General features: G+C 42.4%; 1 protein-coding gene across 5 annotated transcripts in view; it reads left to right on the top strand.

Annotated features, from left to right (window-relative positions):
- The window catches only part of DGKI (diacylglycerol kinase iota), a 280,987-nt gene that overhangs the window by 143,941 nt on the left and 110,822 nt on the right, over positions 1–26,224 (top strand). For 3 of the 5 annotated variants that reach the window (XM_073322075.1, XM_073322092.1, XM_073322112.1), the window contains exons 9-17: positions 3,517–3,612; positions 3,912–3,986; positions 4,379–4,474; positions 5,897–5,979; positions 14,518–14,578; positions 18,143–18,256; positions 19,181–19,318; positions 20,536–20,614; positions 25,693–25,748. In XM_073322075.1, coding sequence (XP_073178176.1) covers positions 3,517–3,612; positions 3,912–3,986; positions 4,379–4,474; positions 5,897–5,979; positions 14,518–14,578; positions 18,143–18,256; positions 19,181–19,318; positions 20,536–20,614; positions 25,693–25,748 — 798 coding nt within the window. The remainder of the gene's footprint in view (positions 1–3,516; positions 3,613–3,911; positions 3,987–4,378; positions 4,475–5,896; positions 5,980–14,517; positions 14,579–18,142; positions 18,257–19,180; positions 19,319–20,535; positions 20,615–25,692; positions 25,749–26,224) is intronic. The other 2 variants (XM_073322101.1, XM_073322083.1) reach the window with 1 other exon arrangement.

Here is a 26,224-nt window from a genome sequence, read left to right as displayed (position 1 = left end):
TTGACTAAATGAAATTTTCCACAGAAAGTTATCTTTCTCTAGAACATTCTGACTTTTCAGCTGAAAAATTGAAAAGTTTTAAATTTTCAGTCTTTCAGTGAAAAGTCAAAATTTTCCACTGAAACTGCCCCCCCCCACTGGTTTCTGACCAGCTCTAACTTGTGAATGACTTGACCATTTCTAACCCATTTACACAGTCTAGATTTCTGATAGTATCAGACATTCACAGCAATCAATCCATGGAGAAAATAAAGAAAAACTCATAAATAAATTAGAGGAAATTTAATGAATGAATAAATACGTGGAAACAGAAATCTGTTTGTAGATGTTCCATGACCATAATAAATATATCTAGTAACATTTTTACTGTAAATTATTTGCTCAGCTCCACTTATTAACAACTCAGACTGGTCACAGGTAAGTCCTGGACTGGATTTTCTACTAATTTAAAATGGATTCTAGCAATGCCTCTTACTTCCTTTTGGTGGTTGTTTCTGAGCAAACAAGACAGCTTCATGAAGAGACTCTTCACCTAGTTTTATTTTCTGTTTTTATTGTTTTTCCATGATCATTATATGGACCATGGGTCATCATCTTCCTAATACTCTAAATAAAGAATAGACCTCTTTCTCACTCCCAGCAGTGTCTTGGTGATGCAACATCCTGATGTAATTGAATAAGGTCAGTTTGCTCTAGTTGACTTGCTGCCTGTTCTAAAATGGGGAGTTTTTCCTTCTTGCAAGCTTCTATTTGCAGGATGAAGGAAATTCAGAACAGTTTGGATAATTTTGTAACAGGTGGTATCCCTGTATGTAATGACCCATTTACAAAGATGTCAAATTCTCAATACCTCCTTCATGATGTTCATTGTGTGAGCCTCTTCTGTAGTCTCTCACAATTTTCAGTGCCTCTGGGTCTGGTTTCCTGGAGTTCAAATAAATTACCTGTTCCAGTTAGCAACTCCAGGTATCTACAGTGGCTAGTGTCCTTTTTTATATTTTGATACGTGGCAGCCTGAATGTTGTTAAACAGACTTGCTATGTGTGCCTGTGTGTGTGCATGTTGGAGAGAGGAGCAGTTGATGAGAAGGATCTGGGTGATGAAGTTACAGAGCCAGCCCTTCTTCTGAGGTTCTGGATACAAAGTAGAGGCAGTAATTGTAACTGGGTCCCAATGCTGAGAAAGGGTTTATGATCAAGGTGAGTGAATCTGATTTTTTCCTTTCTCTTAGGAACCTTCCTTAGGAGCTTGCAAAAGCTGTCTACTACTGGGCTACTCTCTCTTCTTACTTTATTGCTGGCTGAAGCCAGTGATGTGAGACTGTTATCTGTACCTTATTTCAGTTTGTGAACTGCCTGAAGATCATAGGGTCAGATTTTCATCGGTGCTGTGCACCTGCTGCTCCCATTCAAGTAATTTGGAGATACTGAGGCTCAGAACCTCTGAAAATTAAATCTGAAGCATTCTAGATAAAAGGATCTACCTAAGACTGTCAGTTCACCACCTGACATTACTCAAGGAGGGCCCTGTCCTACTCCTTCCATAGATCTATCTAAGTGGGCTTGGAACACTTCCAATGACCATGACATACTATGATCTGTGCTTTATATCTTTGAAGAAGGACAAAATTATTGCCACCAAGGAGATTTTTTTCCTCTTTTAGAGACTATCCAGGACTTACATACAGGCCTATCCATTTATAGGTGTTCTTTACTGTAGGTGGAATTTCACTGAATAGCATTTAGTTTTTGTCAAAACACCCATACTCTTCCTGTGGAGAAGAAAGGCTTTGATATGGACAAGATGGCACATGCAACAACTTCTTTAGCTCACCGTTGTACAAAGCTCTGTCCTTGCCTCCGTGGGACCCGTGTTTCCTGGCAGATTTCGCTAGCCTCAGAGGCTCACTGTGACTCTCCACGTAACCCTTCTCTCTCTGGGTTTCACTGATTTTCCCAAGGTCACCCAGCAGGCCAGTGGCAGTGCTGGGAATATAGGCCAGATCTCCTGAGTTCCAGTCCAGTGCTCTGTCCACTAGGCCACACTGCGTCTAGCTCAGTGACAAGGTTTCAAGAAAAAATCCTCCCAGGGAGAAGATCTGAAGAATGAATCTAAGAATCTCTACAGTGATTACTACAGATGGAGAAATGTTTTTTGGTTCATTACACTGATTTTAAACTTCATATCCTCCTTCAGTCAGATTGCACTGTTTGAGAGTGAAAAAAACAGTAGGATATATATGATCCATCCACCTACCCCTGTCAGTGCAGCCTAATAACAAATGATGCTTTCTTGTGCATGTTCATATGCACCAAATTAGGGGAAGTTTAGAGCACTTTTATAGAGCCAGTCTCCTGCTTCTTAGCATAGGTGCAACATGCCTCAGGTGGCATGTGACCAGGATTCATAACCAAATTTGGTCCTCTGGTTGGATCATTATCTTCCCTGGCTTGGGTGGGTACTGACCGGGAGTGCGATGTGAATGCCGATCCCTTTATGCATGGTGAAATGCAACAGGAAAATTGGCTGGTTTGAAACGCCAGAGCTGGTCATTGGGGAATCAAGCAATGAATCCAGTAAATACACTATTTAATGCAATGGGGTTGTTGGCTGAAGACGAAGGTTGAGTAAAAACAGCCGATTCTGATGAATAGCTTTGCCGTGTCCACTCACAAGTCTCTGGGCCAGTGAAACTTTTCTCAGTAGGGATGTCTAGATCAATTTGGATAAAATAAGACTGACTTGAACTTTTTGGGGAAAAGAAAAGAATGGAACTTGTTCACTTCTTGAGGTTAGAAGTTCTGCACTTTTTCTTTTAATTTTCTGCCCCACTGTACTTCCTAGTTTTGAATAGACTAAGCTGAAATACTGTGGGGAAAGTCCATTTTTGCAGTGTTTTCAACTCATCTGAAACTCAGCGCTACATGAATAGGGAGAAAATTTATAGGGATATGGCTATTTTAATTCAACAACTGCAGCAATTAAAAAACGAAAAGTGGCCCTGACCACATCAGCACATTTCTGTGGTCCATCATCAATGAAGTTTGCGCCATTCTGGGGAATAGTTTTTTTTTTCTCCCCATAGAATCATAGGACTGGAAGGGACCTCAGAGGTCATCTAGTCCAGTCCCCTGCACTCATGGCAAGACAAGTATTTTTAGTTAACTGCTGTTGCTGATGGAATTTTTTGGTAGGTCCTACAAAATATCTATTTGTTTTAACTATTTTTTCAGCAGTAGAGTGGCAGAGATTTTTGTTTGTTTTTGTTTTAGAAAAATGAAACCCTTAAATATTAAAAATTCAGAGAAGGTTCTCTATCAGATTATTACACTAGTTTCATGGTAGGCCAGATTTGACTTTGTCTGCCAGCATCATATGCAGTGGTGGCATGCATTATGTTGAGTTAGGGTGGTCACCACAGCTCAAACTGGGGTTTTGTTTTGTTTTGCTTTTGTTTTGTTTTTTAAACATGAAAAAATAGCTCATTTTATCATGTTTTATTACATTTTTGTGCAGGTGGTCTCCATACCAGGAGACGAGCCTGATTGGGAAGGAGACTGGAGCCCCGGAGGGAAAACGGGCGTCTCCTACCCCTATTGGGAGGGTTGGCAGGTACAACATGTGGTGTTATGTGAGTCTATGGGAGTATCTGAGATTTTTCTCCCCACGGCGTGGGAAAGCTTCCAGTTTCAAAGCACCAGTCTGGTCTCCGTGTGTGGCTTTCTCCATCAACGGTGGTGTGGAAGTGTAAAGCATGAGACGCATGTGATCTAAACTTCAAGCATGTGCCAGACACTGTATCATTCTCCAAGTGGACTATGCATGAAGGAGCTTCTTAAATGAGGCTACTTCTGGGGCTGACTTGATTTTTGTTTTGCTTTCCATGTATCCTTTTTTTTTCTTTTTCATAGAACTCATTAAAAACTTCAACCCGGCGGAAGAAGAGAACGTCCTTTAAAAGAAAAGCCAGCAAAAGAAGCAATGAGGTAAGTCCTAATTAATATTTGAACGGTGGACTGAATGGATATTTTTATCTCTAGCCTGCCAGTTAAAATCCAGCATGTCTATCAATCAGCCAGCCCAGGTTGACCTATCCTCCCATCTTTAGATGGGTTGCATAGATTCATTCTCTAGGTAGAATAGGCTAGGCTGAATAGTTGAGGCGTGATGAGGGGGTGCACAGGGAATCTTGTCGTCTATATGCTATGGCTGTTTTCTGACTAAAGGTCACAGGGATTGTTAATCTAGTGGCTTTCATGACCACAAAAGCATCTAAAAACAAAATTGAGAATGCTTTGTGATTTTTTTTTTACTAGAGATTTTAGCATTAGTTTTGCATAGCTCTAATTAAAGTACTCTACCACTTCTGATTTTGCAGGAAAACAAAGGCCGACCATTTGTGATAAAGCCCATCTCTTCGCTTCTCATGAAACCACTGCTGGTGTTTGTCAATCCAAAAAGTGGAGGGAATCAGGTAAAGGCATCAACTTGATCCGCGTGGGAAAGTTTCTACAAATTCCTTTAAATTATGTGTCATGAAGTGATTTCAGGTGAGGCACAGAAAGGGAGGGTTGCATGTGACCTGGGATGCAGACTCCTAGAATGGAGGACTGGACCCTTCCCAGTAAATCTTCTTCCCACCTGAATTGAGGTTTGGATTGTTCTGTGTGATCTTCCTCCCAGGTTTTGATTCTTTGAGAGGAAACCAGAATAGTGGCTTGGAGTCTTTCAGGAAACCTCAGTCTTTCCACAGAAATGGAGCTCTCCGATTCTCCAGAGTAATTGCCAGTTATCCTCCTGTCCCACCATTGGTTTGGTTTAATCAGAGAAATCTCCCAACATCCCTTGGCCGCGTACTGTATGTTGGAAAGCCACATAGTCCTGAACTGTAAATATGTCGGAAACGGAGCTCTAGAAAACTGAGTTTCAAAGCATGACACAGTTGCTTAGGCATATTGCTCCATTATCAAGCTGTCAGCAGCAGGCTGAACACTTTAGTCATGCAAGTAGAGCTGAAGTAAACAGTGGGTTTACACGTCATTACAAAAATTTCAAAATTCCCTGCAAAGGAAAATTCTGAAATATTTGTTGTTTAGTTTTGATTTTGACCTTTTAAAACATTTATATTCTATTATAATATAAAATAAAATGTTGAAATGAAACATCATTTTTAAATGAAAAATAAAAATGCTTGTTTCAGGAAATGTTGAAATGGGATGTTTCAACACTGCCAGAACTTTTTTTTGTATGCTTTTCTCGAAAACAAAATTTCAGCAAACTGGGAACTATTTCACAAAACATCTTGATTTTGCCATAACTGGGTTTTCTGATGGAAAATGGTTCCATCACAGTTTTTCCAACTAGCTCTACTGTGAATTTGAAGCCACAACACATCTGCATTCTAAATTCAATGGACATATGTCACTGCTAAAAGAAAAGGAGGACTTGTGGCACCTTAGAGACTAATAAATTTATTTGAGCATAAGCTTTCGTGAGCTACAGCTCACTTCATCAGATGCTACTCTGAAATATGTTGTTGTTGTTATTCATATTACCTGAAGACCTAAGAGCTTGAGTCATGGGCCGTGACCCCATTGTGCCAGGCACTGTAAAAACACAGAATAAAAAGAGAGTCCCTGCCCCAAGAGGCTACAAATACAGAAAGAGTGGGATGGTAGGTCACGTGATTGTTCTCTAGGGCAATCATCTGTCACAATGGATGGCTTTTGTTTTGGCTTGCTAGTAAATACTCCTTTTTTTGTTTGCTTTTGTTCTGTAAAGCACAAATGAATGAAAGGTACTACGAAGATTAAGTTAATAATGATAAATATTATTACGTATAAGAGTCATTAGCTCATTCGCTCATTTCTTTTCCTTCCATTTTCTATCCTAACAGGGCACTAAGGTTCTCCAGATGTTCATGTGGTACTTGAATCCACGCCAAGTCTTTGATCTCTCTCAGGAAGGGCCAAGAGATGCGTAAGTACTGAAGTGTTTAACATTGCCAACCTCTTTCTTTGCTTGTTAAGTATGTGGGCAAAGGGTAGGTTGGATGGGGCTTCCTGATAGTAATAGGGAGATTGGCCAGGCTTATCAAAGTGTGACCCGCTGTTTAGAGCCTGATTCAGCAATGCAGTTAAGCACATGCTTGTGTCCATCCTTATTCAGCAAAGGACTTAAGTACTTGCTTAACTGCACATTTCATTTTCCAAAAACTTCTGTGTGGGTTGTTTTTGTGCAGAGAGCTATAGATCAAGCTATTGATGTGATATGGGTCAAAGTGGTCTCAGTCAAGGTCGTGCATGGCACCCACTAAATCTTTGGGAGACCCAAACTGAGAATGGTGTTTAAGAAAATGTACATTTTGTGCAGTTTGCATGCACCACTACAGTAAAACAGCTAGAGGTTTCCCATTCCCACGATTTTACATGCTTTAAAGCTCAATTCTTGTAAGTGCTCTAAAATCTGGACGGTTACTTGGATTGCTTTGAAATTTTGGTGTGCCTCATGGGGGCATGGGGTAGCATTAGTGATCCAAATTTGGGATTATTTGACCAATGGGTTCCCAAGTTACAGGCCCTGCAAAAACAGTTTCCTTCTGCTGCCTTGTTCTGTTAAACTGACAGGTACTAATGACTGGATGCACAGACCTCATTGAAACTGATGGCTGTGACCTGACCCTTTAGTTATCATAAGGAAGGATAAATTAATCACAAGCCCCCACTTAAAACAAAAAGATTTTGAGACTGAGTGGCTGGAAGTTGCTTCAATTTGTGAGTCATGAGTGGCAATTTTATTTTGGAGGGGATGTAATCAAAGTAAAATAATGAGACGTGAATCCTTGGTGGGAGGGGAAAGGTATTAGGGGTCAGTGGGTGGGGTTATGGAAGGGACATAAATAGGGAGGGGTGAGAGAGGAGGGGGCTCAGGTGAGGGAAGAGTTGGGGGTGGAGGGAGTGGAGGAACACTGGGAAGGGAGATGTGGGGGTGAGTGGCAGGAGAACGGGGGGGGAGAATAGGAGCAGGGGCATCTGTCAACCCCACAATTTCCCCTCCCAGATGTGTGCCCAGATCTAGGGGGCTCTTACACCTCTAGTGAGGGTCTGGGTCCCTTGTTGCCTCCCTCATATGAGCTGAGATATGGGACACCATGCCCCACTGGTGGTGTCTGAGATCCTCTTGCTGCCCCCATGTGTGAGCCAGGATCTGGGGGCCCTGGGCCCATTTACCGTGCACACAGAATTATAGAAATACCGAGCTGGAAGGGACCTTAAGAGGTCATTTAGTCCAGCCCTCTATGCTGTGGCAGGACCAAGTATACCTAGACCATATTTGACAAATATTGTCTAACTTGTTCTTAAAAACCTTCAGTGATGGGTATTGCAGTTCAGGGCAATTACATCTGTATTTGCCATTCATGGTCTAGCAAAAGCACCTATTCTCAAAATCTCGGCTGCCCAGCCATCACCTCTCTTGGGTGGAGACTCGCTTCTCCCTGCCAACTGGGGTTTTTCCAGGCTGGACAGTTCCCTGCTGCACTGTGTTATTACTTAGCAAGGCAGACTGTCTCAGCAGGCCTGCTTTGCCTTCCTTCCTCAGAGACTACAAACAGCATAACTGCCCATAGCTGTTACCACACAGCTCTTTCTAAGCAAGTGCATTTATTCTTAAGGAAAGAGGATTACAGAAAAAACATATTAAAAACAATGAAAGAACCTACATGCATGGTAATAAGCTTACAAGGAATCACCCCAGCTGCAATAAGGGCTCTGGCTGGTGAACAATCCTTCAAACCCCTCTGTGGTCAAAAGTTCATAACAGTTGTGAATCTGGGAGTTACTCCTTTATGCTATTTGGGCCTTTTGATCCTAGGAATAAGTAATTCAAAGGTCCCTTCCTTGGGGGCAAGCTTCAAAAGATTAGGTCTGGAGGTGGCTATTTGTGTTGCTCTTCTCCCAAGTATTTTGTAGAAAACCTCCTCAACTAACAGTTCATTCTTGTCTCAGGATAATTTTAATCCTGTCCCCCAAAGTGTTTCAACTCCTCCCAGCTTGGTGTCATCTGCGAATTTTATAACCATACTCTCCATTCCACTGTCCAAGTAATTAATTAAGATATTTAATAGTACCAAACCCAGGACAGACCCCTGTGGGACCGCAGTTTGACAGCAAACTATTCTTTGAATACGTTTTTTCAGCCAATTGTGCACCCACTTGATAGACCTTACATCTAGATCACAGTTCCCTAATTTGCTTATGAGAATGTCATGTGTGACTGTCAAAAGCCTTACTAAAAGTACGATATATCATGTCTACAGCTTCCCTCCTCCCCGGCCTGGCCTGCCTCACTGACTGACTAGACCAGTAACCCTGTGAGAATTTTGAAACCACTCCAATAAAGTAGAAGATTATGAGAGAGTTTCTATGCAGCCACTTAATGCCTGCCTGGGTAGTCTGAGGGAAAGTGCTGATGCCATTGCCCCTGATGAGCACCTTCCACTGACATTCTTGGTACATCTGTGCAATACAGATTTAATAAGTTGTTTGCTACAAGTTGTCTCTGTTCTAAGACAACATGTTTTTATTTTATGTGGAGGTTTACTATGAACAAAGCAGAATAGTCAGCAGCCAGTCTAACCAATTTTTTTGTTTTATCAGGTGGGGAGGAGCCGGAGACAGGGGACTTTGGGTGTATGTGTGTGTTGAGGGTGAGGAGGGGGAATCAGGGACAGGGTGAGGGGTTGTGGCTGCAGAGAGGTTGGGAAATGAGGACGGGTGGTAGGCAAGCCTTGGATTGGTTATTTCAGAAAATCTATATTTTACTGGCCTCTGGCTGGGGAAGGAAAGCAAGTGGCTACTTCCTGATCTTGGGGCAGATTAATGTAGTGTTTCTAAAGACACACAGGGTGGAGGTTTGGAACTGAACATAAGAACGGCCATACTGGGTCAGACCATTGGTCTATCTAGCCTAGTATCCTGTCTTCTGACAGTGGCTAATGCCAGGTGCTTCAGAGTGAATGAGCAGAACAGGTAATCATCAAGTGATCCTTCCCCTGTCCCCCATTCCCAGCTTCCGGAAAAATGGGGCTAGGGACACCCAGAGCACGGGGTTGCATCCCTGACTACCCTGGCTAATAGCCATTGATGGATCTATCTTCCATTAACTTATCTAGTTCTTTTTAGAAACCTCATATAGTTTTTGTCTTCACAACAACTCCTGGCAATGAGTTCCACAGATTGACTGTGTGTTGTGTGAAGAAATATTTCCTTTTGTTTGTTTTAAACCTGCTGCTTATTAATGTAATTGCGTGATCCCTAGTTCTTGTGTTAAGTGAAGGAGCAAATAACATTTCCTTATTCATTTACTCCACACCAGTCAAGATTTTATAGACCTCTATCGATTTTCATACGCGTGACAATGCAGGTACCTTGAGTGCTGAGGGGAGAGAAAGATGTGCACTGCCAGGGTTGCTAATGTGGATTCTGGGTGATTCTTGGATCATGAGGTTCCCAAAGTTTTCAGGAGAGCAAGGAGTACACCATGAGTGACATGGGGATTGCTAACTACAGGCTAATTTGGGTGGAGAGAGGTAGCCTCCATTGGTGTAGTTTTGGGGGCCTGTATTTTATCCACTCTGCAATGTCTAACTGGTGAGTTTAGAGGTTTGATCAATCATAGAGTACGGTGATTCACTCTGGGCTGAAATGATCTGAGCATTATTCCTGGTGTGCACCACATACAATATATAAGAGCAGATTTGGACTTCATCAGTCCAGGAGCTGTGATAGTTTTCTCTGATTTGGCTCAGTGTCTAATTGCTACAGTGGCAATTCAAAATCTATTAATAAGGTTAGAAGAATATTAATTGGGAAATTGAAGGGTTCATGGCCTACTGCAAAATGTGCATTATATGGCATAGAAACATTACAAGCTCTGGCACTTCATTGTTTCTAGGAGATGGGGTACATCTGTTGGACAGGGTCAGAGGATCTTTCTCTCAAACATAAAACTGTCAGTCATTTGGAACAGAAACCTTGCCTGTGATTTCTATCACTGGCCCTGCCACAAACTTCACCCTCCAACCATTCTGAAACACAGCCAGGAACACCATTCCACTGTAACATAGTTTTCCTTCACTCCAGGCACCTCAGTTGAGTTATGGGGGGGGGGGAGTAATAGAAATTTTGAATAGCAGAGAATGAACACTTCAGGGAGCTGCATTTACTGCTAGTGAAGTGGGAGGGAGAACTACAGTAGTTGGGAGGGGATGAGCTTGTATATTTCATTAACTGTGTGGTGGCAGAGTAAAGGTTTGTGTATTAACAGGGCATCTTGGGGCATGGCTGAAAGAGGGCAGAGTTAAGGTTGCACCTTAATTGTGCATTTCCTGGTTTTCAGAAGTTTAAGTTTTTGCTCAACTCAGTATTCTGAAATGGGACAATATACCACCAAGCGTCCTTAACTTTGTGTTAATTTAGGGTTGGATTTTTTTGCCATTGCCTCTTTTATATAGATGTGTGGAGACTCCAGGGCCCAGCTTGCAATGCTTCATCTTGGTGCTGAGTAACCTCCATGTAGTGGAGTGGAGTTCACTTTAATCAAGAGGGAGCACTGTATGCTGAAACCTGTAACCTCCATGAACTGTACCACCCTAATAAAGGTGGGAGGGTGTAATCTGTTCTATTGCATGCTATTTAGGTGTGAACTTTTGTGTCCTGGCAAGTGGCCACCTCAATTGGGCAAATTGTGGGTGTCCCTGTTGTAAGGTGATTTGTATTTTCTGAAAGAGCCCTGCCAAATAATGAAATAAAACACTAAGTCTGGAAATGATATAGTTAGAGATGGCACTTCCTATGGTAAGGGAGTAGCTGAAGAATGGGGTGACCTGCTATTTTTCAAGGCAATACAGGACAAGTATATATGAAAAATACAGGACAAAAGTTTCCATTAAGGGATATCATATTTTAGTCATGATACAAAATCATACTTCATATCACACTGTTTGATATGTTATATGATTGCTGCTCTAAAACATTTTTTATCTGATCAAAAGGTTTTTATCATTTTCTTATTATATGCATTCAGCACCCAATCAAGGACCTTCCTTAGTACATAGGATGGGTGGTCAGACTCCTGTAGTCATGGGGCAGCCTAATTGAACAAAGCACCATGCCTAAATCTCTGCTGGGTACCCAAGTCATCAGCCACATGCTGGCTGACCTTTTTCTAACAGTTATCCATTACAGGGGACCAGATGTGACTCTCCAGGTGTGGCAACTGTATGTAACCATCTCTGCCCACGTAGTAATTTAGTTCCCTGGGCCACAGGCACAGTGCTGGCAAAGCTTACCTCATAGTGTTCCCCCAGGCAGCTAAGCAGGTCTTCCCTTTTGTAGGGGCTGGCTGACAAGGGATTTCAGTTCTTCCTTTCATTGATGAGGGAGGCTGGAAATGATCGCGTCTCTGTCTGTTACCCAACAAAGAGGCATTTAATTTATTTAATTATTTGTAAATTGTTCCTTTCTGAAGATCATGCAGAACATAAACCAGATACAATTCCCAGTTTTTATTGTCCGTACATCCAAAACTTCAGGGCCTCATTCTCATGTACACCAGGACTCCTTCCTACCACTCTGGCAGTGTAATGAGGCCTTAAAGTGGGTGTAAGTTGAGTTGGTCAGAGCACAGTAAAAGGGCTTGAGTGTAAATGAGAATCAGCTCCTCAATTTATACTCCAGGGTCCCTCGTACCTGGAGCCACATTATTCAGTTGTGTGGTCTTTCATCAGGATTGCATTTCACCATGGTCATCTGCCATCCCCGTATCATTTCATCACAGCTATTCTTTATCACCGTTCCTTTTTGACTAAATTATTGGTATCTCAGATTGAATATCCAGTGGTGAAGAAATACGATGAACTGTTGTTGGCCTTATCCGCACTACAGAAATGAAACACCGGTAACGGAACTAATGGGACTTGTATCACACAGGTTTAAGCACAAATGGCTTAGTGCATCCTCACTAGCCCTGCTAAATTGTGCTTTGAAACCTTGCAGGGTAGCTCCACACCCACACTAGCACTGTCCTAAACCAGTTCAGCTCTCTGATTACCTATCCCAGAGTTGCTGGCACAGCTCCCAACAACACTGCATTCTGGGAGACTTTGAAAGGCCATCAGTGCACTGTGGGATGGTAATGTGAGGACTAGTTTCAGCTTGTCTATATCTACATTGTCCCTAAAACAATTAGTACTAAAATAATTCAGCTCAGTCTTTATTCCCTGATGAAGCATAATCTACATGGTATTTAGCCCCACTAAAAACTCTTTGGAGCTAGGGTTGCCACCTTTCTAATTGCTTGTAACTGAACCCCTGAGGCTCCGCCTCTTGCTCCCAAAGCCCCATCCCCATTGCTAGCTCCTCTCCTCTTTCCCCATCACTCGCTGGATTGTCTCAAGGGGCCTGCCTGCAAGTAGGATATGGCTCTAGATGAGCAGGGGCTGCCATAGGTTAGTGATGTGGCACCTCCCCTAGCCCTGCGGTAACCAGACTTTTGGTGCGGGTGCTACTTTCTGGTTAAAAACCAGGCACATGGCAACCCTAAATGGCAACCAGACACAGAAAACCAAAGACTGGACTCTCCGGATAAAACCCAGGTGGGTGGCAACTCTCTTTGGAGCACTTTTGTGTATGTATGCAAGGTGTGTTACAATTGTTTGAGGAGCAAATACTTATTAAGGTAAATTTCTGTAGTTTAGACAACACCATGGTGATGGCTGAATCCCTGCTAAATTCATAGTTGTCAAGTTTCACTCAGAGGTAGAGGAGGTTGTACAACATTGGGAGGAAATTTGGATTTTGTTTCTCCAGTTTTACGTTTTCCCTCTGTTCTACCTTGTTCCCACCAAACCTGTAACTGTTCTCCATTTCCTCAGCTCCCTCCAGTCCTGCTGGTGATATGAAATTTGCTGCACACCTTCAAACTTCTAGCAGACTGCTCTCCCTGCCAGCTTAATAATTGGACTGGAACCCACCAATATGCTTAGTAGGAAGGCGGTTGTGTATACACAGCAGAAAAACACCCAATTGATCCGTGTGTGCCTCCACAATATAATCATCTGTTTCAGAAGTAAGAGGGAGATTAGCCGTCTAGAGGAAACATAGTGGGAGTTAGGGGAGCTGGCAGGAGAAATGCCCCAAATGCAAGGGCTATATTCCTACTTTAGCCCTACCCCTACTTTCGCCGGGACTCTCAGTAGGCCTGAAAGTGAGTGTTTGCGTTTTCAACCTACAGTCTGATTTTCAATTTCAGGTTTGTTTGCTTTATACAAGGAGAAAATCAGAAGTTTTCCAGCTTCTGAGCTGGAGCGAGAAATTCTCCTTTCAGCTTGACTGCAGATTTAAATAACCAAAATTAATCCAATTGAATAAGGCCTGGTGAGCCATGGAAGAAACAGCCCATGCTTGCTTCCCGATAGGCTTTTCGTTTTTCATAGTCATATCTGCAGCAATTGGATTTAATTTTGTTCCACAAAACCAAGTTCCACGACTCTGTATGGAGAATTACTGCTGAATTGAGTAATTGAGCGATCAGTTGGGAAAGGAGGCCTAATATATCGCTTAACCCTTGGTAGTATACTATTTACTATGGTCATACTAGTCAAAAGACATTACTGCTTTAAGGAAAGTAAGCTGTTTCGTTTCAAAGCACATGGAACAAACATGAAATCTATGAAAAATGAATTATGAAGCATGAAGCTCTTAAGAGGTGAAGTTCTAACTTATGGAAAAGCTTTCATATGAGAACACCTGTGCCCTGTAGCCTTTTTCAGTACCAGTAGAGGGTGCTCCAGGATAACTAACAATCTCCTGCAGTCTCTTTCTACAGTGGACTGAGATCTGCATTACTAGTGTCAGATACTGGAGTGAATTTTTTGGTGAAAGTGAGTTACTATCAGCACTGGTTGAACCAAAACTATTTGAGGCAGACACAGTTCAAGCTTCGGCCACACCACGTTGCTGGGGCACTTCATTCTTAATCTACAGCAGCGGTTTTCAACCCGTGGTCTGCAGAGCCCTTGGAGTCCACAGATTTTGTCTAAGATTTCCAATGGGGTCTGCACCTCCATTAGAAATTTTTTAGGGGTTTGCAAATGAAAAAAGGTTGAAAGCCACAGCCTGATCTACAGCATCCTTGCTGTTCCAGGTGTAAACTTTTCTTGAGCAGTGGCTGGTAGTTGTTCCAAACATGCAGCATTTTTGTTGTAAGGGCAGATTTTCTTTCCATCCCACTGCCTATCTCTGATACTGAACTCTACACCTTGAAGTAACTGTACTTAGTGATAAAATTGGCACTCTGTAATATTTTTTTCATTGGTATGTACAACTGCCTCCATTGTTTTGTTTATTGTCTATGAGTGAAGCATCCCTTATTGCAGTCACTGTATTTCTAATTGCTCACTTCCATCCTATGTTCTTCCTTACGACTCTCCCCTTCCCCCTTCATTTCCCCTGCCAGACTCGAACTGTACAGAAAAGTGCCAAACCTGCGAATCCTGGCCTGCGGTGGGGATGGAACGGTAGGTATTCTGTGCGTTTCATGTCAAACTCGATGATTGTCTCCAGTAACTCAGAAAGGACAGAGTTGGACAAAAAAGCCCCTGCAAGGGAGACCTCAGACCAGTATCTGCTTGAAGGGAACATTAATAATTAAGAGACTTTTCAACATGATAAAATATATTGCAACGTTTCCCTTGCACCCCGATTAAGAATATCTGGTGGTAAGGTGCTATCTGTTATAATATTTGTGGATTACATACTTGTTATGCATAAAATATGCTTGTTAAACTATGCCTAAAAAAGCTTCCTTCACCCTTAAGCAGCTTTTACAACTGAACAATATTCATTTTTGCTGGTCTTTTCTTCTGCTGTATCACCATTCTGACTGTTGCTGATATACAAAAACTGATGATCCACTGGGAAGGGTATGTGACGTAGGCATAGTTTGACTTCTGTATTTAGGGCGGGGGGCAGTTCCAGTCAGACCAGCAGGGCCATATGTGGTGGTGGGGGGCAAACTCCATGCCTGTCCAAGGCTTGCAGTTTGGGCGGGGGCAATGTCCTCTGTCCTGCCCAACTATGCCCACGGTACGTGACTCGGAGTCAGGAGATCCAGTTTCTATTTGATGTCTGCCATTGTCTCCCTTTGTGACTACAGGCAAGTTGTATGTTCCTCTCCCAATTCCTTTGTAAAGTATTTTGATATCTGTGCATGAAAGGAAGGATGGTTCAGTGGTTAGGGTGCTACCCTGGGACTTGGGAGACCTGGGTTCAATTGCCTGCTCTGCCACAGACTTTCTGTGTGACATTGGGCAAGTCATTTAGTCCCTCTGTGCCTCAATTCCCCATCTGTAATATGGGGATAGTACAGGGGTGTGATGAGGATCTCTAAATTCGAGATTGTGGGGTGCTCAGATTCTACACTGACAGGACCATATAAATATCTAAGGTATGTAGGTGCTGAGTATTATATATATGATTGTGATTCTTCTGCTCATACACGCATACTCCTGCTCGCTCTCATTGAGTTTGCATAAGTATGAGTAGGACAGGTAGCTGCAGTGGAGATGTGGCCAAGCCATGCCACGTACAACCCCCCCTGAAATCGGTGGATATGTGTCTGGCACGGCTCAATCATGTCTCTGCTGCTGCTCCCCGGGCTACTGCGGCTACACTGCCAGCTCACTGAGTGCTTGGGGGAGCATATGTATGTGAGGAGGAGAATCACACCCCTACTTCCTAGTGTAGATGTAGCCTATTTGTGAGCCAATATAGAATCTTTCTTCTTCATAATCAGCTTCTCTCAATATTGCCTGTGATTTTGTCATACTCCAATGTGTATGACATCGCACTGTCCCTTCTGAGATAGCATTTCCACAAGGGTGGTATATAAAGTGTAGGGGCTACCCTGATGACAGAACTCTGCCACCCAAGCTGAGAAATTATATCACTGGGGGTCGAATCTGTTGGAACGGTTTATAATGAACATAGGCGGGGATATGAAAGGAGCCTTAAAGAATGAGGCCCCCAACTCCCATTGAGTTTCAGGGGGAACTGGGTGTCTAATCTCCCTAGGCCCATGTAAAAATCCCAGCCTTAGTGCATATTAATATTAATGGAAGGGTGCCTTCACAGTTGGAGAGAAAGTAAGAGCGAACCTGCTAGGGTCCAGCAAAGGGATATCTTTTGTGATTCACTAGGGATTGTTTCCTCCAGAACCTATAGGATACCGTTTTAGCGGGGGACGCAGTGAAAATAGGTACTTTTCCAATTTATTTGTCAAATGTATGCAGTCTGCCATCCAAGGGAGCTGAAACTATAATGTGAGATAATCTAGGCCCACAGAATTTTAATATAAAAATTAGTGCAGCTCGATTGGCTCTTACCAACTCTTGTTTTCACAGTATGAGCAATAGGGGGCAGTACCTTTGCATTACTGTGAACAACTCTAGACTCTTATCTTTGTGGCTGTTAAATTTGAAACAAATTAATATCTCATTGTCCCAAAAGCCAATGAAAAATCTTGCGCAGATGGACTCAGTGAATATTCAGTGAGACCAGATATCACTTTGCCTTGCTGACATGAAACAGAAGGCGGTAGCTTTTCCAGTTTCACTGCTTGCTCTCCCTTTCCTGGGGGATTCAGGAAGGCTGTAGGCTCCAGAGCTGTCAGTCTCTGCTCCTTTCACCATCACACAGTTCACAGAAGATGGTAGGCCTTGCCACGCCTAACCCCAAGATTGCTGTTGGATATTTAGAGACTGGGTCAAACTAAATAATAAGGCTTGCCACTCAAATAGAACCAATTTATGTATCATTTCAAAGCAATTTACAAAGGCGATTTAATAATATCTCCACTCTGCAGACCGGGAGACTGAGGCACAGATGAAGTGACCTGCTCAATTTTAGATAGCAAGTCAATGGCAGAGTGGTGGTCCAACTGGCTTCAATGGGCCCAGGATTTCAGCTTAGGGTTTCCTGACTCCATCTCCTATTCTAAGCACCAGGGGCCAGATTTTTAAAGGTATGGGAGTTAGGCTCCTAGCCCATTTTGAAAATCCCACTAGGTGCCTAAAGACCTTAAAAAATCTGGCCCTCAGTGACTGTGTTTCCCATACCACCATTTTAAAGTGTAAATTCTACATTATTCTAATATGGCCCTTTCCAGCTCAAAGAAATGCAGAAAGTCCTTTAAAAATTCTGTACCTCCAAGCATCACTTCCAGTACCACACACCCCTGATCCACAGCTATTGGTAGAACTTGAAAGCCGTTTAACAGCACAAAGCAACGCTCCTCAGTAGTAAACAAGAATTCTTTAGCTACTGGAGCTCAAGCAGGAATTTGGCCAGGACAGCAAAGCTAACATTTCCACTCTTGCAAAAAGTACCTTGGGATCTTTGGTAACCATAAATGGTCAGGACCTTGGTTTTGTGCCTCACTTAAAGAATGGCATCTCCAGTGGTACAGTGCCCTTTAACCCTTACTTTCAATGCTGTTACTGTGAAAAAATAATTAGGATGAGTTTCAGAGGTTTGCTCTTAGTAATTTTTAACTTATTTTTTTTATTCAGCTTTTTAAAACGCTGTCTAGTTTTGCTTTATGTTTCTTAGTACTCTGCATAAGATAATCCAAGGAGGTCTTTTGTTTTATGACAAGAATTTCAATAAAAAAACCTCAAAGCAATGTTCAGTCAGGTATAAATATAAGTCCATAATTCTAGGTGCTTTGTTTCCTGTCCAGGGAGAGGGTGGAAGTGATTGTTGCTAAATCAATATAACAATAAATATTGCCCATTCATTATTTTTAATAATCAGCATTTATATACAACTTGACATCCAGTTGCTCCTTGTAACACTCCTGTGAGGCAGGCTAATAAATACTGTTATCCCCATTTTGCAGAAGAGGAAGCTGAGGAAGGGTGGCTAAATGGTTGGTTTTCAGCAGTGCTCATTTCTGCATTTCCCACTCATATCACTTGACTGTCTGTGTGATGAGGATAAACTCTATTAGTCTGTTTCTTTCTCTTTCACCATTTAAATCCACCCAATTTGATTCCTTTCCCTTTCCTGTTCTCTATTTGCAGGTGGGCTGGATCCTCTCCATCCTGGATGAGCTACAGCTCAGCCCCCAGCCTCCTGTTGCCGTCCTTCCCCTTGGCACTGGAAATGACCTTGCTCGCACCCTCAACTGGGGAGGGGTAAGCACTGACTCCAGTACCCTCTTATGTGTGACTTACCAGCTATTCATTGGTTTCAGAGTAGCAGCCGTGTTAGTCTGTATCCGCAAAAAGAAAAGGAGGACTTGTGGCACCTTAGAGACTAACAAATTTATTTGAGCATAAGCTTTCGTGAGCTACAGCTCACTTCATCGGATGATGCCCACACAATGAAGTAAAATACAGGGCACCTCAGCTGCTCTGATAACTAGTGCTTGCTTTGGCCCAGATCCTGCAAATGAGCTGTGTGAATTTCAGCAGCTGCATGTGGTTTCTTGAATGCTACTTTTGCTTGTTTTTGGTTCTTATGGATTTGTACCCTCTGAGTTTTGCTTTGGTTTGGGGTTTATGCAAGCCTGAAAAGTGAAAGCTCAATTCATCTGAAACAAACACGTTTTGGCATGGTTTGTGGTTGACATCCCCCTCTGACATCTATGAAAAGGTTTATGTGAAACTCAGGTTGCATCTGCCCAAAGGTTCACAAACCCATACTGCGTTTCAGGTTTGTGATGAAACAAGGCAAGATCTCATGAACAATTTGGGGCAGGGATTTTATTGCATGTGTGTACGGAATCTTGACACCTGTGGTCAGTAGGACCTGTGGACTGCAGAAGAGGGCGTGGCACTGTTAGTAAAGTCTGTTAGGTCACCTCCATATACCATTGGCCTTACTGTGCCAGTCAGAGATTGTAGTTCTCAACAGTTGCTTGCCAAACTTCCTGTTCCTCGTTCATCCACAGTCTACATACATTTATGAACCGGTTAGGTAGACTTAGTGTGGATTTCATGCAAACTTCCTTCATGCAGATCTGGCATGGCACGGTCACTGGTGTCTCAGTCAGGTAATTAACATGTGACGTGATGTGTCCATTAGTGAGCCTTTGGTGGTGCTCATTCTTCTTCCAGGGTTACACCGATGAGCCTGTCTCGAAGATCCTCTGTCATGTAGAAGATGGGACTATTGTCCAGCTGGACCGCTGGAACCTCCAGGTGGAACGAAACCCTGATTTGCCACAGGAAGAAATCGAGGACGGGGCACGTAAGGTTAGAGCTGCCTGTTTTACAGCAGAGAGAGCCTGGAGGATGCAAACTGGGATTTCTAAGACACAGGAAAACATTTTCCACTCTCGTCTCCCCCTACTACAAGTTTATAGATGTCACCACATTCAGAAGTAGGTCACGGTTACAGCATGCTGCCCATTTGTTGTCTCTCATAATGCTCAATATCTGAGCACTTGAACAAACTCCTTGTTCACTGGGTCAAAGGGTGAAAATCTGTGGCATCTCATTTGTTAGATTATTACTTTTTCCCATTGCCTTGTTAGCTGTGGTGCGAAATGATCCAGTCCTCAACTGATTGAAAAACCACAAAGCATATATATATTCTTTGGGCTGCTGCTAGTGGATACCAGTTGTGTATCTGTTCTCTAAGCAAGGTGTTGTGTATGAGTTGTTAGCTTCTGTCTTTTGAAGTTGTCATCCCCTTCCCTCTGTGTGGTCCCGTTACGTCACTGACCTTCTCCTGTTTGGTCTGCGAGTTGGAAGGTGAGACAATATTTGTCATGGGAGGAGCTGTATTTCTGTTCTCTCCTATTTTAATCTGCAATTATTTTAAAGTAAGGCAATAGCCAGAAAAGGGATTCTGTGAAAATGACTCCTCGTTCCTGCACACAGAGCCCCTCTACCTTTTCTGAGTTATAATTTCAAGTTTACTTACTGAACTCTAGCTTTCCTTCCTGTCAGCCTAATAGAGCCAATATAGCAGTGAAAGGGCCAGATGTGCTCTAGTCTGCCTCATGCATCATCAACAGAATTACCAGCCGAATTCTGAATCCAGGATCTTTATTGCTGCTGCTGATGTGTGAAGCAGAAGGAACACAGCTTGATTTTCAGATGCCATGCTAAGCTTGTAGTGCCAGCAGTTAGGAGAATCTTTGTTTTGACATGTTAAGTAGGAGATTGCTGAGAGAGTATAAATAGGGAACCCCATGATGTCATGTTTACAGAGTCACTTATGTGACCATAAAGCACTGCAGATGTGTTTGTGTTCTTTCATTTTTGCATTTGATTATCTTCAGCGAGTTGTTTCCAGCCTTCATAGCAACTCTGCATATAAATTTTCCCACAGCTTTCTCTTCTCTCCTTATTTAGCTTTTCAAGAAGCTGTTAATTTGAGGGATGACATGAAATGTTTGGTCTTCTTTTCTTGCATACTATATCAAAACATTTTCCTATGTTTTCTTTCTGGTCTTTGATTGCAGCTTCCACTCAGTGTCTTCAATAATTACTTCAGCCTTGGATTTGATGCACATGTCACGCTGGAATTCCATGAATCCCGAGGTGAGAGGAACTCTTAATTCCCTTAACAGTGGGAAGCATAGGAATGGACAAATGGCTTCTGAATTTCAGTTAGGGTTGGCTATGACAACTTGTTTCCCAAAATCTAAAGAGAATGCTGAAACATATAAACTTCTGTCCCAGACAAAAACGTGTGAAGAATGATTCTAGCACTAGTTTCTGAAGGACTTATTAGGCCACAGCTGGACAAATGTGTCCAGTTTTGTCCATCACACTGAAGAAAGGATACTGAAGAAATAGAAAAGGTTTTGGTGATAGAACAAGATTGACTAAATTGGTTGGAAAAGCTGAGCTGAGATTCATGGGAGAAAAAGAGGATAAGAGGGGAGATATTTGAAGTTTTGAAGCTTCTAAAGGAGATGTTAAAGGGAGCTGTAGATGCTATAAAAGGCTTGTGTTGATCCAGAATGAGGGCATGTGGACAAAAATAAGGAAACAGCAGAGAGAAAAAGAGAATTTATATTGGGTACAAATTTTTCCCCCAGTGTGTGTGTGTGTGTGGGGGGGGCGTTAGAGAGGGAGTGATAGGGATGTGAACTTGTGGATGGCAACAGTAGTAAAGTCATGTGTACAGAAGAACTAGAGAGAGACTTATTACGAAAGGCTATGGTATAGGATTATTGGGTTGAGTTGGACAATACTGAGCCCTAGATCCACTATTTTCGTAAGGAAATAAACAGGCCTTCATAATAATCCACAAAAATCCCCCAGGAGTTCTAGCTTGGGCTGTTGTATCACTTTATTTCTCTTCATACTGATGAAAATTGTGTCCTGCCGGAAACTCAGAATTCCAAATATGCCTAAACAGCTGAGCTTTGGCTTGACAGGCAGAACATTATGTACATGTGTTGGGTAAGCATATTTATATTACCAGAGCTGCTGTTCAATTTTCCTTGGTCAGCATGTTGTTGATTTAGCTGTGTGGGTTTTGAACGGAAGCCTCACTTGTTCTCATTTTTATACTATAACAATGCCATTAAAAAAGTAAAAAGATAGCACCCTCATGCCATGCTAAATAAAGAGCTGAATGCCTGATGGAATGAGCTAATGCATATTTTATAATGTTTAAGACTGCTGTAAGCTTCAGGAATAATAATGAAGGGCCACAGAAGGGCACAGGAATGAAATGATGACAGCACTATGCATTCCTAATGTGCTTGCAAATATACAGTATAGATGAGTTTCATGGCTACCCTCTTTCTTAGTGGAAGCATTACTTAATTATTAAGTTGTAGAGCTACATAAAGAATGAATGTTATTCCAGACATGCCAGTGTTTTAAAAATTTAGATGAGAGAGAAAATACTCACAGAGCAATCTGTGTGTGGGTATGTGTGGATGGGGAAGCTTGCAAAGCACATGCATCTGCTGTTCCCATTCTAGCTGGCACAGTTATTTTCTCACTTTGTTGAACACAAAAACTTACAAAATGAGTTATGTGTGTTATAGGGGGAGAAAAGCTTAAAGCGTACATTTTGGTGTCATTGTTGTCTTGTGTGTGTTTGGTTTCATTTAATTTCCTCTGTCACGTGTTATTTATGGAAATAATCAGGATGGGTCAGACTCTAATCTCATTTACAATTGGTGTAAATCCAGAGTAACTCCACTGAAATCAGTGGAATTACTCTGGGTTTACATTAGTTTCATTAAAGCAGAATTTGGTCCAATAAATTGTACGTGCATGCACATTCCTGCATTCAGAGCTATTGTTAATGATATAAAATATCATGAAGTAAATAAAATAAATAAAGATACTGACTTGAACTTCCCTAGTCCACTCGGGCATTTCACAGTGTGGAAATGTAACTGCCCTCTAAGGTAGATGAGTATTTCCCTTTGGTAGACTAGGTAGTAAGTGTCTCAAATGTTACTTTTAATGAACGTTGCCTTTTCAGTGGTGACTTCAGTGCTTATGTGACCAGTTACTTGTTTGAGGTGCATGCAAACAGAGATGCGATTTGCAGATGCAACAAAACAAGTGATTTGTGAACATGTGACAAGGAATGTATTGATTTGGTAGAGTCCTGCATTTGACATTTACCCACAACAAAGCAAACAGGATCATTTGGCAGGCTGAGTGCAATCAAACATGTGTTTTTAATACAGGCAAGTGCAGGTCGTATATCTACGGATAGAAAATGTAGGTCACACTACTATATGGAAGTCTGTATTCTGGAAAGCAGTGATTCATAAAAGGACTTAGGGGGTCTTTATAGGCGACCAACTGAATCTGAGGTCCCAGTGTGATGATGTGGTCAAAAGGGCTATCATGATACTTGGATGGATTAACAGGGAATCATCATGCATGAGTAGGGGAGGTGATATTACCTATGTACAGTAACTCCTCGCTTAACGTTGTAGCTGTGTTCCTGAAAAATGCGACTTTAAGTGAAACGATGTTAAGTGAATCCAATTTCCCCATAAGAATTAATGTAAATGGGGGGTTAGGTTCCAGGGAAATTTTTTTCAACAGAGACGAAACTATATATATACATACACTCACACAATATAAGTTTTAAACAAACAATTTAATACTGGTACACAGCGATGATGATTGTGAAGCTTGGTTGAGGTGGTGAAGTCAGAGGGTGGGATATTTCCCAGGGACTGCCTTACTGCTAAATGACGAACTAGCAATCAGCTGAGCCCTCAAGGGTTAATTCATTGTTGTTAATGTAGCCTCCCACTCTACAAGGCAGCACGAATGGAAGGAGGGGAGACAGCACGGCAGACAGAGACAGAGACACACACCGTGTGTGTGAGAGAGAGAGATGCACAAGGCCCCTTTAAGTACTCTGACCCCACTCTAAGTACATTGCCTTTTTAAGTAGATCAGCAAGTTGAGATGGCAGCTGCTGCCAGGAAGCTCCCTCCGTCCTGAGCCCTGTCCTGTCCCCCCCGCTCTATGGAAATGGGGTAAGCGGGGTGCAGGAGCAGAGGGGAGGGGGACACCCTGATATTAGCCCCCCACTTCCCTCTCCTTGCACAGCAAACAGGAGGCTCGGGGAGCAGCTCTAAGGCAGAGGGCAGGAAAAGCACATGACAGTAGGGGGAGGGACAGCTGAACTGACTGCAATTGATAGCCTGCTGGGCGGCTGCTGCACAGGTAACTTAGGGGAGCGGGGAGCTGATGGGGGGGCTGCTGGTCTACCCTGGTTCCAAGCCCCCACCAGATAGCTGCAACGGGCTGCTCTTCCTGCAAGCAGTGGACAAAGCAGGTGGCTGCCAAACGACATTATAAGGGAGCATTGCGCCCCTTTAAACGAGCATGTTCCCTAATTGATCAACAACAAAACAATGTTAACTGCGCCGACTTTAAGTGAGGAGTTCCTGTATATGGAATTGGTGAGACCACTGCTGGAATCCTGTTCTGGTGTGTACATTTTAGAAAGGATTAGAGAGGAATTGGAGAAGAGCTATGAGAATGGTTTGTGGGCTGGAAAACATGCCTTGCAATGGAAGATTAAAAGCGCTCTATTTATCTTATCACAGAGAAGGCTAGGAAGTGATTTAAACACACTCTTATAAATAGCTATTCAGAAAGAAAAGGAGTACTTGTGGCACCTTAGAGACTAACCAATTTATTTGAGCATGAGCTTTCGTGAGCTACAGCTCACTTCATCGGATGCATACTGTGGAAACTGCAGAAGACATTATATACACAGAGACCATGAAACAATACCTCCTCCCACCCCACTCTCCTGCTGGTAATAGCTTATCTAAAGTGATCATCAAGTTGGGCCATTTCCAGCACAAATCCAGGTTTTCTCACCCTCCGCCCCTCCCCCCTCCCACACACAAACTCACTCTCCTGCTGGTAATAGCCCATCCAAAGTGACCACTCTCTTTAAAATGTGTATGATAATCAAGGTGGGCCATTTCCAGCACAAATCCAGGTTTTCTCACCCCCCCACCCCCATACACACACAAACTCACTCTCCTGCTGGTAATAGCTCATCCAAAGTGACCACTCTCCCTACAATGTGCATGATAATCAAGGTGGGCCATTTCCAGCACAAATCCAGGTTTTCTCACCCCCCCCCCCCCACAAACTCACTCTCCTGCTGGCAATAGCTCATCCAAACTGACCACTCTCCTTACAATGTGCATGATAATCAAGGTGAGCCATTTCCAGCATATAAGATATCGGATGGTAGAGGGCTCTTTAGTCTATCAGACAAAAGCATAAAAGATCCAGTGGCTGGTTAGGAAAGCTCAAAGTGGAAAAAAAGACAAAAAGTTTTAACTGTGAGTAATTAATAATTGGAAACAGATTACTAAGTATGTGATAAATTCTCCATCACTTAGAATCTTTAAATCAAAATTGGTTATCTTTCTAATTAGGCTGTACTTTAGCTACAAATTGTTGGGCTAGGTATGGAAATCACTAGGTTGAATTCTATGGCCTGTAATATGCAGGAGGTCAGGCTAGATGATCATAGTGGTTCCTTCTGGCCTTAAAATCTATGAATCATTCAGTTTTGTTTCAAATGTTTCATGAGATTTAGAATAATCCAAACGGAGATCTACTCAGTGTACAGTGTGTACTGGTGTCACTGAAAAGTTGTGATTGTGCTGTTGGAAGTTTATGGTGGGGTCATGAGACAGACAATGTAACTCTTTAAGGTGGTGTTGTGGTAAATTTCCCTCAAGAGAATCATGGTTTGGGGGCTGTCTGCCCTTATCCTCATCCACTCTACTTTACACCAAAAAGGGGCTACACTAAATAGAAATCTACTAGCAAAGAATAGCGCAGAGGGTAGATTCTTGCAAAGTAAAAGTTCATTTGACATTTCTCACCTTTTAATTACCAATGGGTGGTGCATGTACAGTATGCATGGAATTGCTCTTTTAGGGTTGCTGATGTAGATAGTGCTGAAAATAAAGACTTCCCTTGCCTTTTCCCCATCATGGGTTGAAAGCTAGCAGCATGCCAAGGCTGTAAATCTGTCTTCTTGCCTCCAGGAAAGCTTGGAATGAAACTTCTCAGAACAGCAAGGGTGCGCTGCTAACTTTCTCCCTTATGACAACTTTGTTTTCTTCCTTGTTCTTCTTTTACAGAAGCAAATCCAGAGAAATTCAACAGTCGCTTTCGAAATAAAATGTTTTATGCTGGGGTGAGTTGTGAATGGATTTTACAGAATGGCCTTGGTTTATTTATTTAAATTATATATTATTTATTCCCCTTCCTCTCCCTTTCACTCCTGAGGGTTATGACCATTTATTTTGCCCATTACCTTTAAAAGTACATAGTTTGCTTCCAGGTACTTCTGGCAATGCCTCCCCATGTCTGTTTGAAAGGGATTGAAGTATTATTTTCCTATAATAGTTAGTAGTTCAGAAGAGTGCTACAGCCTTTGGAAGAAGGACTGATAATATCCTGAATCCGCTGCTGCAGATTGGCAAGCGCTTCACTGTTGTGTTCACATTTATTTTCATATGTGGGCAGCACTTGGATATGGAAGTTACTGGGGAAGTTGCTAGTGCACAGGAAAAATCGCTGACCATATCTTTCAGCCCCTGATGAGCATTCCTTGACTTGGAGCTAGAGAGAGGAGGAGGACAGAGAGCTGCTATTTGGAGCATCTCATTT

This window comes from Lepidochelys kempii, chromosome 1 (assembly GCF_965140285.1).
Source record: "Lepidochelys kempii isolate rLepKem1 chromosome 1, rLepKem1.hap1, whole genome shotgun sequence".
Lineage (NCBI taxonomy): Eukaryota > Metazoa > Chordata > Testudines > Cheloniidae > Lepidochelys > Lepidochelys kempii.
This window is presented reverse-complemented; position numbering and strand designations above follow the sequence as displayed.